This window comes from Amblyomma americanum, chromosome 1 (assembly GCF_052857255.1).
Source record: "Amblyomma americanum isolate KBUSLIRL-KWMA chromosome 1, ASM5285725v1, whole genome shotgun sequence".
Lineage (NCBI taxonomy): Eukaryota > Metazoa > Arthropoda > Arachnida > Ixodida > Ixodidae > Amblyomma > Amblyomma americanum.
Genome location: NC_135497.1, coordinates 324409060 through 324428961, shown reverse-complemented (window position 1 = coordinate 324428961; position 19902 = coordinate 324409060). Strand labels below are relative to the sequence as shown.

Genomic DNA, 19902 nt, shown 5'->3' with positions numbered 1-19902 from the left:
GAGCTAGTCGCAAATTCGTCGGCATTTGCAGAACAGAAAGAGGTGATAAATGTTGGCTCCATAATATGCGTTGTGATGAGCGTCGTCAGGCAAAGTGCGAGAGCTGTGCATTCAGGCATAAAAAAAAAGCGGCAAAAACGTGGGACGTTTTAGCCGCTTTTTTGACTCATCACAACGCTGCACCTAATTTCTGCTCACATCACCTGTCTGGCGGCCAAGAGGAAGGGGTTTTCCTGTACTGGAAAACAGGAAAACCATGTCCAGCAATTTCGGACAAAGATTTTGAAAATGAGAAAATTGTGAGATACCTTTACATTAATATTGAAGGTAATGGTCCATCCTTCTGATATGTAGCAAAATCTTTCTTTTATAGTGCTTCCCCGGCTCGCATCGAGCAGTTAAGACTGCCGCAGAAAACCAATGGGGAACGCATTTGACGATAACAGAAACGTGAATAGAAAAAAAAAATCAAGACTGCCGTCAGCTGATCTGCAGATATGTAGATTTTTAAAGTGAAATATTCCATTATATGAAAAAATTGCGTTCATAAATGGTTCCCGACTCAAAAATGCTTTTGCCCAGAATTGCTAGGTAAGACCCTTGGCCGCCGGACAGGCATTGGGAGCAGAAATTAGGTGCAGCGCCGGAGACTGGACCTTCGGTTCTCCCTTTAGCCGTCAGCCCGAAACAAACGTGTGCAATCTAAAGTTGTGCCATTCTACAGAGAACGATCTGAAATGCGCGGTACGCAAAACTGTGGCCGCTGGTATGCTACTCGGTCATTCCAAGCTGGCTAGTGGACCTTACAAACATCAATTTCGTCTTGCAAGTTTGCCGTGCGCAAAGCGAACATGTTAAAAACGAAAGGTACAACGCACGCGAACAAAATAACACTCGACCGCTCTTCGTTGTCGCCGCGCTCTCCCCTCATCACTGGTTTTAGCGGACGCCGCGTGGTGGCGCCACCGATCATGAAAGTTGCGATAATTGGTGTTGGTGGCATGTAGAAACCGTTTTAGGCGCTTTGCGAACGGTCAGAGGGCTCTACTAGGACACAGAGCTGTGCCGCGGATGATTGGTCTCGACCGATTATTTATCCATAGTGTCGCTAAGTTAGAGCACTTGCGGGGGACATAATACGAAGCTATAGAGGGGGTCCCGTCCCGCCTTTAACGAGCAACAATCTCAAATGGTTTTTTTTCTATTCCTGTGTGAGCCACTGTTACGAAGTCTAGCAAATTTAAAATGGTTCAACAGGTTCTTCCGTCATCTGTGTTACTGCGCTACAGAGCTGCCGCATGCCGCCTTAAGTGCATTCTGAAAGGTGGAACCAGTTTCTTTTGTGGGCCTCCTTTATTTACTAATTTATTTATCTTATACTTTAGGTGGCAATAATCAGCACTTCTACCTGAACAGTGGCGCACCGTCATAAAAAAGGTACATGAATGAAGCGTAAAAGTGCATATAGACACTACATTCTTATGTCAGAGTAGAATACATTCATGCTCACATACGTAGGTGGGCATGTGTCACCATCCAAGGGAAAAATGATGGCAAAAACAAAGAGTATAGAGATATCAGCTTGAGTAGTTCGAAAATATTCCGCAAAAAAATCTCACCAGCAGGCTGTCTGAGCATGGCTGACACGCTAAACATTTGATGAATGGGCATTATTGGGCATAACGCTTGGCACTGGCAGTATAGAATGCCTGACAGCTTCGGCTGTTTGTTGGACACAGTCAAACGAACCGGTGCTATCAACGTAGGACAGTGAAATGCGCCATGCAGATACTTTATTTATTTATTTATTTATTTATTTATTTATTTATTTATTTATTTTTTATTTATTTCTTTATTTATTTATTTATTTATACTGCAATTCCTTTTGGGCTATGTAGGAGTTGGAGAGAAAAAAACACAAACCTACCATAACCAACAGTCAACAGCACAATCATAGATTTGCAGCAATATTCAAAATCTGTTCTAAATGCAGTGAGTGTACACCAGTGGACAGATAATTCCAGCGTTCAACAACACGAGAAAAGAAACTAAATTTGAACATGCCTGCATACGCGCGTGAATAGGCGACACATTCAAAGAATGATAGTTCCTTGCAGATAAAGGTTTATGAAATCACAGGTAATCAGGAAATACAGCAAAAGGGGATGAATGAACAAGGCTGTGGAATATTTTAAAAATTCATTGTCGCGACGAGTACAAAGGAGGGAAAGATCAAAGGTAAGAAGGGTCGATGATAGTGAAACATTCCTGTCATATCGTCGACAGATAAACCATACAGCTTTCCTGTGGTCTAACTGTGGTTTTAGGGCTGGGTTTTCTTGTGATACGCAATTAATTGAATTTACTCTTGATATTGCAGCCACAATTAACTTAGGTACGCAGGTGGACTGTATATTTTTAGATTTTCGGAAGGCATTTGATTCCGTTTGTCATGCACTCCTGTTACAAAAAATATCCCTTCTAATATACCGGCCAATCTCTTAGCATGGATTCAAGCATACCTGTCTGAAAGACAACAGTGCGTGGTTCTGGAGGGTGAGTGCTCATCAAGTCTGTATGTATTATCTGGTGTCCCACAGGGACCAGTTTTGGGCCCTCTACTTTTCTTGAATTATATCAATGACCTTACTGACCCTACCACCAGCCGTATTCGATTGTACGCGGATGATTGCTGTATCTGTCGCGAAATCACCAGTGCGGCGGACTCTCAACATTTACAGAACGACCTGGACTCCGTGTTCTTGTGGTGCCAGTCCTGGAAGATGTCGCTTAATTTATCCAAATGCAATCTCGCAAGGTTTACAACTAAAAAACAACAACCAATGCTTACCAATTATGTCATGGATGGAACTTGCCTGCCGGTTGCAAGCGAATACAAATATTTGGGGGTTGTATTCTCTGCTAATTTGTCATGGAATGCTAATATACATAACATAACTCTGAAGGCTAGTCGAATGTTAAATTTCCTCAGACGAAACTTTAATCAGGTACCAACTAAGCTAAAGGAAACATTATTTCTGTCAAATGTACGTCCCATTCTTGAGTACGCTTGTAGTACTTGGGATCCGTCAACCCAGTGCAACATTGCAAAACTTGAACGCTTGCAGGCACGTGCTGCTTGCTTTGTATCAGGTAATTATGACTTTTCGAAAAGATCTCGCAATCTTTCCAAAAACCTGGGGTGACCGCTGCTTGAAACCAGAAGAAAATACCTGCGCTTGTCGCTATTTTATAATATCTTTTACTCTAGAACAGGCATCGACAAAGATAGATATCTAAAGAAACCAACATATGTAGCTGCACGAACGGACCATTCCCGAAAACTGCGTGAATATGCTTGCCGGATAACCTTATTTAAGAACAACTTCTTCCCTAAGACAATACATGAGTGGAATGGTGTGCCAGGAGAAATTGTTTCCGGGACCCCTTCGTCTTTTATCCAGGGTCTGAAAAAATATTCTTTTTAATGGGTTTTAGCATTGCTTTTAACTTCTCATGCCTGTTTTTCCACTTACAGTGTGATTAAGTGACGCAAATATTAAGAAAACTACGTGTATACGTATAGTTTTATTTTTCACTGCTTGTTTCCTGCCTTGCAATTTGCAGCTGAATTTGTATTATATATCATCTGTGCACTCATATTGTTTTTTTCTTTTCCGCCCTACACTAATGCCCCCAAGAGCGCTGTAGGTAAATAAATAAATAAATAAATAAATAAATAAATAAATAAATAAATAAATAAATAAATTCATGATTTTTGATACCGGTCTGTTCATGAGGATCCCAGATTATCGACCGATACTCCGAAAGTGGCGGATTGTAATTTTGTAAGTAAGCAATTAAGTTTCCTGGGGGGGTGGGGGGGGGTACTGTGTAAGCAATTGTGTTAATGTGCCTTGACCAAGACAAGCTAGAAGAAATAAGAAGGCCTAAATATCTGCATTCAGACATATGTTTCAGAGTAATTAGTGAAAGAGTAGCTGCAACATGACGGCGCAGTACGATTACAGAATCACATGCAGACAGATTACGAAAATGCACTTACATTTTCGAAGTTTCACACTATAAGCAAAATGATAAAAATGACGCGTTTAATTGCTCGTGATCCTCAGGGGTGTTAATTTGAGTGTACAATACACAATCATCTGCACACTAACGTGTTTCAGAAGAAATGTTTTGTGGTAAGTCATTGATGTATACCAGGTGCCTCAGGGAACCCGGCCAGCAATTTTTAAAAATAGGGTTTTTGAGGTAAACTGAAGCTATTTGACGCATACTGGTAACAGTGTGGACGGAAGTCAAAAATGGGTGAATAATGTTAGCTAGTAAGTTAACTAAATTCTAACATCTAACTTTTTAACTATTAGCGATAGGCGCCCGCTTGCAATTGGAGATTTGTAGGCAGCCGTTAGTAATAGCCGTATAAGTTTTTATAATTTCCAAAACGCGATCACCCTCGCCGGTGTGGGTAATTTAATTTAGGACATTTCTCGCGCTATTCGATAGCCTCGCGCCGTATATCAAATCGCGTCACTCCGCAACCCAACTACCACTCGACAATCTCTGCCCCGCCCGCACTGGAGCAGCGAAGTGCAGAGAAGAAGGGAGCATTGCAGGCCGGGGTGGGGCAGAGATTAGAGTCTTTTAGTATATTGTGACCCGCGGTAATGGGCATAAGGGATAGCGGGGTGCCAGTGCGTAGGCGCAGGAAAGTAACTGCGAGCTTGAAGGTTGTTGCGGTTGCGAGCTACTGTGAGCAGCAATTTTTAAAAATCGTTTCTAAATTATAGGGTCCCCGCGGAGCTGTAAAAATTGAATCGAATACTCACAACGACCATCTCTACAGATCTGTTGCGCTAAAATATGCCCATCGAAATCATTTCATGGTCCCTTCAAGCAAGAGACGTTGACACCTTCGATCGTTTCTTCAACAAGATGTAGAACTGTTTGGTCGGCGGTCACCCTTTAACGTAACGTAGTTAAAAAAAAACCCTATGGGGTCGTGGTAAGTCTACGCTCTTGCGGCAAGAGTGGGTGTAGTCGTTGAATCGTCATGTAAGATGGCTTGGACGGGACGTCGCGGGCGCCAGAATTGTGGACCAAGCAAAGCTTCAGCAACACGCATGGGATACGGCTACAAGCAGATTAGAAAAGAGGGCGGATTTTCACCAGCATGTCCTATTTTCGGTATACTACTTTGGCAGCCACAGTGCCGTTCCTGAAAGCCATCCGTTTATATTAAGGGTGTTACCGTGGCTTTTAGAAAGCAACAGCCTGGACAGTGCCACAGGAACGCCTGATAACGCGCGGGGGCAGCCCGCACACACAGCTGATATTGCGCATGCTTCTAAGGGAACAAACAGTTTGCGACCAGTTCAATATATATATTTTGAGGACAATGCTCATGCCGAGCACCGCTCGGTGGCATTGTTCACGTCGGCCACGCGGCCACGTACGCAGTGCGAGCTGTCGCGCATCATTCAAGGACGTGGCGGTGCTCTCACCTTGTTTTCCTGCGGCTATACGGGTCCCAGCAATGACGTTGGACATGACAAGGACATCACGACGATTCACGAAGTCGTCGAGGATCGTCGTCCGAGGCGTCTTGGAGGCGGAAGCAGTGGAAACTTTCGACACGCGCTGCTCTCGAGCCCTTGTGCACCTGTGACAAAGCCAATGATAAGAACGGTGAGAAAGATTAGGCTGCTAGTGTGCTGAAATTTTGTTAATAACCATTTATATATACTTCGCATGAGGTAAGGGCACAGGAACAACGCAGATGCGTATAGCAAAGACAGATTAAGAAGAGTAGCGGAGAGAAAACTTCAAAAAGATGTTTCGTACCGTAGCAGAGCAGGAAGCTCCCGCACAAGAGTACAAAGGGAAGCCGAATGCGGGTGACAATGTGAAATACTTGAAAATGTACCAATGTCTTCCTCTTTTTGCCTTGACAAGATGGTCAAGCGCGACACGGCGGTATTCTTCGTGGATGATTGACGGTGTTTTCTTTTGCACTGCCATTTATTTATTTCACATCAGGTAGTTTGAGCCTTCATAATGACGCGGCGGTGGTTGAGGCGGGATCGGAGCCTATAGCGGCGGCGCAGTGGTCACTGCCGCTTGCTGTCTTTGCGATTAAATCTGGCTACGAAGAATTACCGTATTGCGCTTGAGTTCGCCCGAACAAACAAACGCCGCGCTTTTGCGAAAGAAGCATATCTACTTTGACCATGGACGGCGAGCTCTTCAAAAAAATTCGGGCGACACTTGAGCTCCGCCTTTTGGGTATGATGCGATAGCATTAATGGGTTCCTTCAGCGGCCTGCGTTCCTCTTTGCATATCACTTCGCAGACACGGACACACTTCTTTATATCATTTTATTGATTTCATTATTTTTTTTCTACACGATACACAACGCCTTCCTTGAACTGAGTCAAACGAAACCCAGGCTTGGATGGATATGAGACTGTCAGTGTTTGCTGCGGCTCAAGTCAGCAACATTTTCGTATTTGTAAAACTTGCCTACGTCCTGCAGGTTCTACACTGTGCGAGGAAGAAAGTGCAGGTGATGAACAGAATATTCGCCACCTTCATATGGCACTCCACATTTGTCGTGACAACCTGTTTCTTTCTCTAGAGTCTGATGGAATAGGCCTTGTTCACTTATTCGTGGATCAGCTTGTTTCGCGTTTTTTTTTTCAAACCGGCAAACCACCCCTTTTTAGTAGCTGTGCTTAATAGGAGTTTTAGTGCTCATTTGCCTTTCCTATTCGCTCCGACTGTCCACACTCTTGAGGGGCCTTTACGGGGATTGCTTAAAAAAGTTGCTGATACCTTCAGTTTCCTCACTGTGCGCTTTTCTTTACCTCTGTAGCCTCTCTCCAGAAGGCAGACGACTCAGGTACTTACTGAGTATTTGTTTCCTGTACCGTTGTATCGGTAGCCTCATCTAGAGTTTCTTGACACCAGTGTTTTAAAGCGTAAAGAATGTACATTTCATCTGCTGCGAGAACGCTCTGTTAACTGCACATATCGACGCTGCCTGTCCAGGCATGGCTTCCCGCTAAGGATATGTTTGTGCCGTGGACGGCGAATTGCCGCCTGTGCAATACGCCAGAGAGCATTGACCATTGTTTTATTCAATGCAGTGACTATATGTTCTTCTCGGACACATTACACACCCTACAGTATTTGATTTTGCCTGTTGAGAAAAAGTTTTCTACCTTGTGATCGAATTATATTGATGGGGCTATTCAGTCTCTGGAAGAGTCGTATAATGGACCACCACGCCGAATCACCGCTATCATCGAAGGCTTTGTTCTGTGAGTAGTGCGCTTTGGTGCGTGGAGCGGCAGCTGCCCTGGAAGAGCCGCCTAGCTGGCTTCCTGTAGATGCCTTGTGTGTGCCTCCCAGAATTTGATGTTTGGAAGGTGGGGACGTGCGGGGGTACCGCGGGGCTGGTATTTTGCCGCCCTGTGTTTTGTGACATCAGCATATTCAGGTTTTCCTTTTGGGCAATTTTTCCATCCATAAAGAAAAAGTGCTTCCTCGGTGGTCTAGGGTTAGCGCAACCGAATCCCGACCTAAGGGGCGACGCTTCGAGTCCCGGCTCGACCATTTTTTTTTTAATGAGCATTAGCTCTTACTCATCACGTTTGGAGATTGCGTGGGGTCTGCTACCACCCTGAGATCACAGCGCCATCTGTGGCAGCAACTAGAAAACAGCACATCTCGCACTGAGACTTGTAGCGCCGTCTACAATGCATGCATTCGTTCCGCTATATATGCTCTGACAACAAGAGGCACCCATCCGGGGAAAGTTGTGTACCGAATTTGGTAGGCAAATATAGCCCTACGGGTTGTGGTATAGGAATAAAACCACCATATAAATAATATGTAAACATTGTAGACATGCAAATACTAATTTAAGCGTTACCATATCGCACCACAAGCCGAATTCTAGGTCCACCTTGACCCCCCGAACGAAGCAAACTCCGTTTGGGACGAATCCTGAGGGGGCGCAACTCGACAACAGGTAGACGTGCATCGTAATTTCTCTGATAGATGGCGCTAGAAGTCGATCGCTCCGATAGGTGGGGAAAGTTGGTTTACTTTTCCGATCCGCTCAGGGTTTTTCTTCACTGGCCCTGCTGGATGCGGAAAGACTTTCGTTTTACGCACGACCAATAAAGCTAACGCTCGTTACTTCAATGTCTTCCAGGCAGTGGCGACCTTTTTTTTCAGTCTTTGTACGGTGGTTAAATTACCCGCGAGAAGTCACGTGGTTGTGACGTCACCACCTTCTTGACCACACCTGTTTTCTCGACGCGCCAACGACAACTACGACGCCCGGTTCTCCGCTGCAAGGGACCTTAATGCCATCCGTTAAAATAGTTGCACATTGTTCTCAAATTAAGAATGAAACCAGAAAGAGAAAACGTACCTTTAGGCGAAAGTGCAATTTATGAAGAGCACATTATGATCTCAAAACACGTGGAAGTAAAGCCGATGATACAATGGCCCTCGACATCGAGAATAAGTTATAAAGTTTTGGGCTATAAGGCTGAAATTTTTCTCAGGGCCGAGGCAGCTGTGCAGTTACTAGGTGAACAGATTCCCCATGAAGAGTTTTGTGCTCGTCATCTTCCACAACTTGATTACCTTGGGCGGAAGCAGATGGACGTCTGAGCGCACTAGCCGTCCGGCGCGCATTCTTCGCATGGTTGTAATCAACGTGGCATGAAGCACGAAAGCAATGCTAGCACGTGGGGAATGTCTTAATGTGTTGTGTGCCCTGGTGATATACAGTGCCATAGCAGGAAATATCAAAGTAATATCCTGGAAGCAAACCAAGAACCGTTCGCTACCAGACTGTCCTTGGCATGGAGAACAAAGACGTGTGCAGTATTGCATGCGTGCCTTTGTGTAGATGCTGGAGTTTCCGTCGGGGGTCCATTTTCGTCATTGCGAGGACTACGAAAGCGCCTCACGCCCTTTGCACCAGTTGCTTGGACGGCAGCCTTAATGGTGAATGCGCTATAAAAACGTTCATTACATTGATCACTGGTCCAGAGCCAGAGTTTTATTATACTAGGATGCAGTTTGTTAAAATTTTCGTTCTACTTCCTTAACCGGACTGGCAAATTCCTCCTCAGCGAACTTCACTGGTAGATATGAGCATTTTACTAACAAACGATGCCATTACCATTCGCGTCTGTCCTGTGCGCAGACTTACTGCAAGAACGCGACAGGCGAGCTTAAAGGGCAACTCCAGTGCTTTTTTAACACTTTGAGTTGACATTCGCATCGCATTCTTTAGAGCCCCTTCTCTCCAGTACAAAAAAAAAAAATTCAAGATACCGAATAGAACTATTGTAAAAAGGCACAAAATAGGAAACGAAACCGAAACTTGGTTTCGCCCGAACTAAGACGTCGCGACATACCAATCTATGACTTCACGCATACTGTCCTAAATCTTATCGTGTGCGCGTTAACAGAAAACGGCGTTGCCCTTTAACACACATAGTATTGAGTATCGTTTTGAATGAGCGAAGGCTATTTTATTGATTTCATCGTGCTTGAACAAGTATCTGAGCACTTTGCTTTGATAGAGCAGATAAATAATTGATTAGCATACATCGGTAAGATATAACGCAAGTATATATGATAAACAAGCGTTTAGATGCACGGCTACCCAAGTTCTTTGCCTATGAAACGAAAATATTTCTTCAGGCGTCACGCACCTTCGGGGTTGCGCAATTAAGCGCAAGCTTTTATTCTCCTGGTGACATGCACTCATTCACATGAAATATGTAGAGGTGTCTTCTACAGAACTTTGTTATAACTGTTCTACTAATTTCCACTAGGGTTGTACACATAAATTAAACGGACAGTTTCGTGAGGAACAGTGGAGCCATCTTGGAAGCATGGCTTTGCGATTTTGGTCTCTTCCTTTTCCGTCCTTACCGCCTCTAGTTATAAGCCCAAACACCGACATTTGTAGTTTACATTTTTATTCTGAGTGAGTGCGGTAAAACTGCTATAATCGGACACAACTCAAGGAAAAAAGCGGCTTTTTCCTGTCAAAGGGGCCCCCTTCCAGCCTATGGTGTCGGCCAATTCTCATGGCTCTGTTAGCTTGACAATGCAGAGAGTGGCGTTACAATGCTAGAAGGGGCAATCGCCTTTCATCAACTACTCCCTGCCTTGTTACGCTAACAGGCTCATGAGAATCAGCCGACGTCATTGGCTGGAAGGGAATGCTTTAATGAGAAAAATCCGCTTTTTTCTTGACTTGTATCTGAGTATAGCTCCATTTTTGTGGGCATTATGCCTTTGTAGTGGTTCCCAGAGGAACTTTTACTATGTTTTTCGCTGCTGCCTGAGTACCAATAAGTAAAGTTAAACCATACATGGGTATCTTGACATCAAGACAAACAGGGCTATTGCGCCCAGCGTCACTCGTTACAAAACGCAAACCATATGCAGACATCTAGGGTCCACAAATTGCTGCAATATTCTATGCTACTGCCGTCCTGCAGAGAAGACTACTCCCTTGTGGCTATCATGGGAAAATATGTGGTAGGATCCGTTAAAGTGCAATTTTTTTTCTTGCAATAAAGCATGCCCTGCTGACACTAATTCGATTCTCATGCGGTGTGACCGGGGCTTCAGTTCTGGAAAGGTAAATTAACGTTTTTACATTTCAAAGCTTTGCATCTGCCTATAGGCTGGGCGTTATGGGAGCCTTCGTTGAGTTAAAGTGGCATAGGTGGTGCTGTATTCCTGGCCCCTCGAAATGTGCGCCACCGTGGTCAGGTAGCGAACACTTGATCTCGTTCTCTGCAGCAGATTTACTTAAAGCACTCGGCCATGAGACGGGTGTTCTACAGCGATATGCTGCTGTAAGTTGAGGCGTGAGGAAATACTGTTTCCACTTTATATATGGACTGAAACTTTTACCAGCTTCGACAAAAGTATCGTGCAACGCAACTGACATGCCTGGCTCTGAGCTCGAAAATTCTGTAGTTTTGCAACATGTCGTGGTTAAACAACGAATCATTCCAACTTCCTTAACAAATCATAAATCGACGTAGCAAAAGAGATATCCACGACACGGCAGAGAAAAAACTAGTGCGCCCTGTCGACAAGAGGCGAGTTGTTTTCGTATGATGGTGGGATCTTATCAAGACACTCACACGCAGGCATTATGCGCAAAGCGTGAAGTACGGTAGGAAACATTTGTTGGTGGTTGCGACATAATTTAAAGAAGAAAAGATGGGGCTCAGGATATTGCATTGGAATACTTTGCGAGAGAGAACATTGGAATAGCTGTTTTTACAGTTTAAAATAAACTTGGTAGTCAAACAAGAGGCTCTCAAATAATCGAAATGTTCTTTCGCGCTCACCAAGCCGGGCAAGAAAACGTAGCACATGAGAACGTCTGAAAACGCAAAAAGCCCGCCTTAAGTCGAGAAACACCGCAATAGAAATGATGACGAATTTGTTTTCTATAATTGTTGCTGTGTGTGCAGCGCAGAACTCAGGAAGAAATTAGGAAAATATTAGGAAGTGCATGGCTACCACCTGCTGCTGCTGAAGTCAAAAGTAGGTTATGTTTTCAGCAAATTTTTCTACACTTCGAGTCAGCTTATTTGCAGTAACGGTTCTAGAATATGTTGTCTACGCCTTGGCTTCAACAAGGTGGCTACATTGGGGAGTTTACAAAACACTGCAGTAAACGATTTCAGTCAGTGCCGTTTACCAAACAAAGGGGACCCAGGATTGTCTCGGTGCTAATGTTCGCAAGCAGAGTGGAAGCGTGCTGTGCTACCTGGCCACGCTATTTTTCTCGTTTACTAAACGTAACAGCTGGAACTACTGAAGACTGAAGCGACTGTCAAGTAACACGTGATGCATTCTATACTATGTGCACCTCAATAAGACTCGCATTCGTAGGAAACGTTATATTCATTGATCTTCTCTTCTTCCTCTGATCTAATATTCATAGGCCAAAATTAAGATCACTTGTCTCTTAAGACCACCAGACTACAAAACAGCAGGGCTAGCCCCCCCCCCCACCCCCACCCCCTCCACCCCCCCTTTTTTTTTGCTAGAAGCGGTCGTCAAGGGTTCCTGTAATTCTCTTTCTGGCATAGGAATTTTCAAGTTTGGGAGTGTCTTTCCAGGCAGACTTATTTAATTTTTGGTGTCTAAAAGTGTGGAAAAAAACTTTCCGAAGGAACGCTTGTTTCTTTGTCCACGAACTCCACAATAGTTTACCTGCTGCGTATGTAAAGTGTAACTTGGTGTCACAGCTTTAGCCGCTTATTTTCCTCCTAACTACTTTGGAAGTTGTGGGAAGGCCCACGTTAGGAAGTGAGCCATTATAGTTATGTTTGTGAGCCTCGTATGCCTGCTGTGCTGTCGTCATGAAGCCCCTTGCCGCTGTTATTAGAAGTCTGCGGACGTCTAAGGGCGAGAAGGTTCCCCAAGAAAACATGCACATTGTTTCCGAGTTGACTGCCTGATTAGCTGCTTATTACTGTCAAGTAAGAACCCACAGCTAGACAAGTCGAGATGAATATAAAACAATCATAGAATATGAGAAGCACGTACGCCGCAAAGATAACCCTTTGTTTTATCGCGCTGTTCTTTTGCAAGCGTGTTGGCCTCGTGAAGTTTTAAGAACTGCTTTTGTTTTCGACTACAAGAATCGAAGTGTACTCGAAAACATCCATTGTTAGGCGATCATGCCTGGCAAGTTATATTTCGCAGGCCTGTGCTCTTTCAATACGTTTAATACGCCACAGATACTAAATCATCAACGATGTATGCCATTTCGCGCTGATGTTTCGAACAGCAACGAAACATTTGTCGTCAGCTTCACACATTGCATCTCAACCCGTCGCCACGTGCGCGGAAACCTTTGAAGAGACCGCGTGCTCACTTTCAAAAAATCGTTCAACGATATTTACTACATACGGCGCCTCAGCTCCCGGAGGATACGGGGCAGTGCAATAGCTGTCTTGCGCCTGTCAAATCCCTGCTTCATGAAAGAGGAAGCAGCTGTTATGCTGCCCGTCGTTGATAGTATTTGAGGTGGCCATTTTGGTACAAGGTCTCTTATACCCCGGTCACACGTGCACCGCCAAGGTCTTTGAGAATCAGGTCCTTATATCCAAAGGCGTAAGGAGTGCAGCTACATGGCACAAATGTTGCGCCTTTGCCGCTAAGGGCCTTGGAGGCGAAGGCGCCCGTCAGAGACCTTTGGAGCACAAAGGCGCGGCCTTCGAGAACCTGCGATCGCAGTGCCGTCCAACGTCAAAAAGTAAAAGCAATAAAAAAATAGATGCAGCCAACAATGTTTAAAAACATCTTTTAGAAATACGAAAGGTGTGTCTGGCTATGCTTTTGGTGCGGGTGTTTATATTTTATGCCCAGATTTCAAGACAGTGAAAGTGTTGCAGCGACACCGAGTGCCCCTGGTGGCCAAGGCAATACACAAAACCTGCTGCTGTTGATGAGAGTAGCTGTTGCAGTTCCTTTAAGGAAGAAATTAGAATAAAAAAGTTGGCTGAGCTCAACGAATGCACAGAATTTCCCACTTTATTTTTAAAACACTCACTTCAACCGCCTCGAGCACAGCAGCGGGTGCTAAGCCTGAACGACTGTTTCACCTTTGGGCTGCACCGTGTAGCTGCGTCGCCGCTCCTTTAGGCTTTCGCTCCTTTGGTGAAAAATGGTGCCTTTGCTGGAAAGGCCTTCGAGGAATGCCGTGTGACAGGGGTATTAGACGCACGGAAAGCAACACATTGTCTATCCAGGAAAATATATTACAATTCATTTTTGATACGTTTCATTCCTATCCTTTTCGCCCTTTGTGGTGTGCCCGAACGACACCTCGTGACGGCTATAACCAGGATCTTACAGTCAGCATGGCGGGCCCCGCTGGAGCTACGCAGGATCCGATGCTCCAGTTCTTACTAACATTTTTCTAGCTTTTATTGACCGCGCCCTAGAACTAAGTTTAACAGGGAAGGGAGTACAAAAAGTATTTAGGTATGTTGACGATTTTCTAGTTGTTTTTAAAAAACAAAATAACGACCTACACGGATACTGTTAACACAGTTTTAGCCAACTTCCAAAAAGAGGGGAGGGGGTTGGTGTTCACTCATGAGCTACCCAAAGGGGGGAGCTTACAGTTTTTAGACCTTAATATTACCCTGGGCGAGGATCATGTTTGTTGGCGTTATTCCCCTCGAGCCCAGAAGGAGCTTTTGCCTTTCACATCAGCACACTCAAAAACTGTAAAACGCGCCATTGCTCGCCTCTGCCTTGAGTCGGCTCTCGTGAAGTCGTGTCACCATGCTATGCAGATGAGTTTTGACACGCAAGTTGATCGGTTGGTTTCGGCGGGGTTCCCATGCACGGTTATCACAGCAGTTGCTGAAGCCCTCCTAAGAAAAGTCAAGTGTGCGTCGTTTCACAAGTCGACTGAGCCGAACAAACAGTCGGTGAGACCAGAAGTTGTGCCTTATGTGCACAGGGTCGCGCACAATGTGAAGAAAGTGGCAAAGCGACATGGCGTGCCGGTCGTGTTTTCTGCCCCACGAAAGCTTGGCCAGCTATGCGCGCGCATTGGGAGCGATAAAAAGAGCTCCTGCAACAAAAAGCATGGTAAGCAGTACGTGAAGTGCTGCACAGGTGTGGTGTATGAAATACCACTGACCTGCGGAAAAGCCTACGTGGGCCAAACGGGGCGGTGCGTTAATGACCGCGCGGCTGAGCACGCAAGATCGCTTACAAATCTAGGAGGTGCGCATCTTTCACAGCATTGCGCGGAGTGCTTCGTTTGTAATCGTGCGGCAGAACATGGGCCGGGGCAAAAAAGATGCCAGCAATGCAAGAAGTGTGAGCCACGGCTTCGGGAGATGAAGATTCTGGGCAGGAGTGGAGATACGAAGGCGAGGGAGCTTCTGGAAGCATTCCACATTAGGAAGAGGGGAGTAGATTGCGTGAGTGATACCTCGGTTTGTCTTTTCAAGAATGAGATATCATATCTTGAACGGTTTTGTTGATGCCTGTTGTGTAGGTGTTGTTTGCGCATGCCTCGAATTTTCCATATATTTGCTGGCCTTGCAGTAAATAAAATCAGATGAAGTTAGCGCATGTCCTGTGTCAGTCTTTCTTGTGTACGTCTAATTGCAGCGCTATTACCATTTCTGTCTCAAATAATGCACTATCTAGCCCAAACTGACGTTCTTCCAAACCATCTGTGAACACTTTCCTCTCCACACGGCGCCTGTCTACTGCAGGATGTTATTACTTTGCGGCTGCTTTGGCAAACATGACGTTCGCGCGCGACGCCGACCACAGACAGTAGTGAGCAGATTCTGAATTCTTCTGTCTTCGCGTCAGGGCACCTACGCCGTCAATAAGCGTGCCATTTGTCGGCTGGCGCATTCTCCTCTGTCGTGTCAATGAGCTCGACAATTCCCTATTGTGAAGTTTTGACTCTTACACATTTCCGAAACAATATGTCGTCCGCGGCGCCATCTCTAAGAATGAGATTTCTTTTTACTCGAATTCCAGTATTATGTAGCCTTCTTTTTTTTCTTTTCAAGGTATCCAGCTCTCAAAAATCCGCTTTTGCAGTATCAAAGTTTTTTTTTATCAGTGTGAGTGCACTCAAGCACAACCTAAGCACAAATTCGTGACGCAGTTGCTTCCCGTGCCTTTTTCTTGCTATAAAGCCAGAATTCAGACAAATTACTTAACAGAGTGCTGTCAGCCAAGCTTTCGTCTTCTAGGTGTTTGCAAACGAATGACAGCAAAGCTTAATCTCTTTTCAAGGCACTTTTTTTTAACAAAGTGATCCAGGGCCAGATAAGAAGGAAGTAATAACGGAATATATTTATTTCAAGTAGGCGGAGGCAGTCTCCGAGCCAACCAAATATATGACATGCCAAACCCGACGTGTGCCAAAGCTGGACTTTCACTACACGACCCTCTCCCCGCCTCCTTCTGACACAGACGTTTGCCGAATGAGTGAGACACCTCCGCGCTCATGCTTTTTTTGTTTTTAATATGGTAGCATTAGAACCCCATGTCGGGAAAAATTGTCCAGCGTCCGGTGGTCTCTGAAGCCTCCGAGAACCACCTGCCATGGTTGGCAGGTGGCAAAGCGGCGATAAGAAAATTCCTCTCTCCATTTGTAGGGGAGAGGAGGAAGATGCCGGAAGGTGCCGCGAAAAGAACCCACAGGGTTGCTACAGCGGTCGGCGGAGGTTCTGAGGAGGAATGCGCCACCTGAGGTTGGCCGCCAAGGGGACAACCCGGCGGGCGGCTACCGTGGAAGGTGGAGGGTGAGCTAGAAAGTTAGCTAAGAAGAGCGGCGCGCGCCGTTCTGCTATATCAAGTGGTAACTCTAGAGCTATCTCTAATGGACATGGCAAACGAACCAGTGTTTCGTTTACCATGTCCTCACTCTGTATTAAATGTAAGGGATTCAACATAATTTCGAACACTGCTTATGTCACAGCCTGCTGTTGAGCGTAGCTTACGGAAAAGTAGCTTGCCTCCGGTGACAGCATGACAATGTGGATGACAAAGTAGACTGATTTTATTCATTTACCAGCTGAAAGTCGTCCCCGTTTGCACCTTTTTACATGTCAGTGCTTGTTGGCTGATGTTGTTGGCTGCTCTTCAAGAGCGATGCTATGCATAGCGTTCGTGATGTTTGTCATGAGTTCATTCAGGTTGTATAGATTGTTATTTACACTTTGTGTTTAAAATTTCCTCACATATAAAATTCGTGCGTGGACCGTCCTGGGAACGTGGCGGCCATAGCAATGCCCGCTTTCGTTTCCTTAAACAATCCGCTTCGCACATAGCTCTCCGCAATCCCTATTCGTTTTTTCAGAAAGAACACCGTTTTTTAACGGGATGCACAAAGAAAGACTTAATAAGATTGTAAAATAGATTTGCTCGGAACACTGCGCACGAGGCGACTCCACGTTTCCAGACAGACAACAAGGGGCGGCAGTGACATGGAGGCCGTACGTATTTTCGTGACTCACCCTGTAGAGCTTTAGCATGTCGTTACCGTATACCGCCAGCCGCCAACAGCGCAAGCGCAAATGGCTCACGAGGGGCAAGCTTGTGCACCCATATCTGACTCATGGGGGCATCTGTACATGCGCTGCTGGGCGGTTGACGGCAACTGTATATGACAGCAATATATGGTAACGCTGTGTTAAATCTCTCCAGACCCCGAACCACAAAGCAGCGCTTGCCCGGCGTCGCGTCAGGGTCTCGTCTACCTCCCTGAATCGTCGTTCGGCCCTCTCAGGAGAGGGAAACTAGGCACATGAGGGCGTACGAACTGACACCTCCAGATGGAGGTGTAGAGAGATGGTGGATGTTGGGAGAATTATCCTCTGTCCATAGCTAATCACCCTATTCAGGAGCGAGCGACAGGAACCTACTGAGGGGGCAAGGCGGACAATGGCGCGGTGGCAGAAGCGGCGCTTCTGCCTTCGCAGAAACGGGCCGATGCGCGTCTTGTCACTGGCCCACACCAGTCCCTACCTGCGAGGCGTTCTGAGATCTGAACTCGCCAGATCCTCTGGGTCTCCCTACTCGCTTCCCACTAGGCGCCCAAATTCCGCCCCCAGCGACGCCGAAGAAACGGTGCGTTGTGGTTCGGCCTTTATGCCGCCCTCGGGGCAGAACGCGAAGCGGCGACTTGTTTTATCTTCTTTTCATTTGTGTTTCTCATGCAGGATATATGTGGCTCCTGTTGGCCGCAATATGACAAAATCGTCGTTTATCTCCGCCCCTGGGAGAAAACTGCCCGACGTAAGCAAATGAGCCATGGCAATTAACGAGAGTAATTCACGCTGCTGGAGTTCTCACCACCGTAGACAAGCCAAGTAAAAAGGGGAAGACGAAGGTGTCGGTGCGGCCTCTGCACGCGTCGCACTCACACGGAAGAACGTCGAAGGTCCATGCGTCCGCTGCACGGAAGGTTCCCTTCCCCGGTCCGAGGGGCTGATTCTCATGGCCGTTCCGAAAAGCCAGAAACAATGAAACCACAAGCAATTTTAGCTAGGGGTCTGTTTCGGAGAACCTAGTCATTCTGTTTTATTTTGTGCCGGACGGATATTGTTGAGCTAGCGGAGTGATGTCCGTTAGCCACGAAAGGGGGAATGGGGGAGGGTGGATGGAGCTAATTGTTGGACGCGCGGGCCTCACGATTCAAGGGCGGCAAAATTACAATGGGACAGATTCTACGGCCCTTGTTATTATTCAAAGTTGCTTGTAGTGGTCCCTGCCAAGTCTTGTGCAAAGCTTTCTTAAAGAACAAGTATTAAAGGAAAGAAGCGTTTTAAGGCACATTCACATTTGCGAGTCGCGAAGGGCGATCGAACGGCTGTCGCTTGCTACCAAGGAGCGCCCTTGACTGTACCTATGTTCACACTTGCAAGGGCGACACGCAGGTCGCTTTCCCTGATTGATCTCGTTAAAAACGAGATTTGCCGATCTTCACTGTTACCGACAACGGGAAGCCGGGTGAAGGACAAGCTTCCGTTCACTTCCACGGCGCCCGCTGATTGTTTAGCGACTTGCGACTCTCAGTCGCAGGCCTAGAAAATCGAGCTGCATGTGGCTGGCCTTCGACTGTCGATTTTCGACCAATGCACTATTTTCGACTGACATTTTTTGACCAGAACGGTCGCACAGCCTCTGCTACCCGCCGGCGTGAATGGGCTTTAGGGCCCATTCACACTTGACAGTTGCAGAGATCGCGCGACCAGCAGTCGCCTGCGACTACACCGCAGCTCGACAACACCGATGTTCACACTTCCAAGGTAGACCTGCGGGTCGCCTTCTCGTTAGATTCTCGTTCGAAATGAGAACTCTTGCGAATGACGTCGTTTGCGCGCTTTCGAGAGTTTCGTCGGCTTTGGCAGCGTCTCCTGCGCTCGCGCTTGGCCCTCGAAAGTGCTCTGGTAACTCGATATTAGCAGTGTGCTGCGACGACCTGAGCTAAGAGGAAGATATAGCGGCAATGCGCATCGCGGCCGTACTTACAAGCGGCCTGCCAGCCAGCCTGAATGCTGGCCGCTAGCGTCAGAAAAATGCGCTAATATGTTGTTTGTTCGCGTTCATATCATGCTCTGGGAAGTCTAAATTCAAGAATGAATCAATTTTGAGGGTCGTTGACCAATACCGAGCTGTTGGATACAAGAAAATTTCTTCTCATACCCGCTTTGCTGCTGCTGCCCAAAGCGACTTGATCGCCTGGCGTCTGCTTTCTCCGCTGCTGAAGGCGTCGCGGAAAGCGAGCGCATTTTTTATCATCATTAGAAGGGGTTCACAATAAAGCCGTGACGAGAGTAGCATCTTGGTTACAGCGCTGGTCAGTATCGAAACGCCCTCGGCTGCGGTATCGATGTGAAACCGGCTAGGCTTAGCGACGACTAAGGCAGCCAAGGAGCAGATAGCACAGTTCGTCGCCCGGCGCGCCCGCCAGCGGCGTCGTTGCCGAAAGCTCGGATCGCTCGATGATTGGTTCAGCGATTTGCTACTCGCAGTCGCACGACTAGAAAATCTAGCAGCGAGCGACTGGCCCGCGACAGTCGTTTTTCGAACAACGCGACCGTTTGCGACTGTCACTTTTCGACCAAAACGGTCGCGCGACCTCTGTGACTCTCAAGTTTTAATGGGCCCTTAAGCGGCCACCATGTGGGACAACTTGCAGAATTGAAGGAAAGCTCACTTCTGAGAACCAACCAAAAACCCTCGTTCGCAGACCGCGTTATCACTTCCTGCTTTGCTGACAGAAGAGGTTACCACGAGGGGAAATGAGTCAG

General features: G+C 46.4%; 1 protein-coding gene across 1 annotated transcript in view; it reads left to right on the top strand.

Moving 5' to 3' along the window:
- Positions 1-5531: 5531 nt before the first annotated feature.
- LOC144115428 (acyl-CoA Delta-9 desaturase-like) overlaps positions 5532-19902 on the top strand; it is a 42544-nt gene continuing 28173 nt past the window's right edge. The window contains exon 1 of the mRNA XM_077649826.1: positions 5532-5709. Within this exon, the coding sequence (XP_077505952.1) occupies positions 5698-5709 (12 nt within the window). The 5' untranslated portion in view covers positions 5532-5697. The remainder of the gene's footprint in view (positions 5710-19902) is intronic.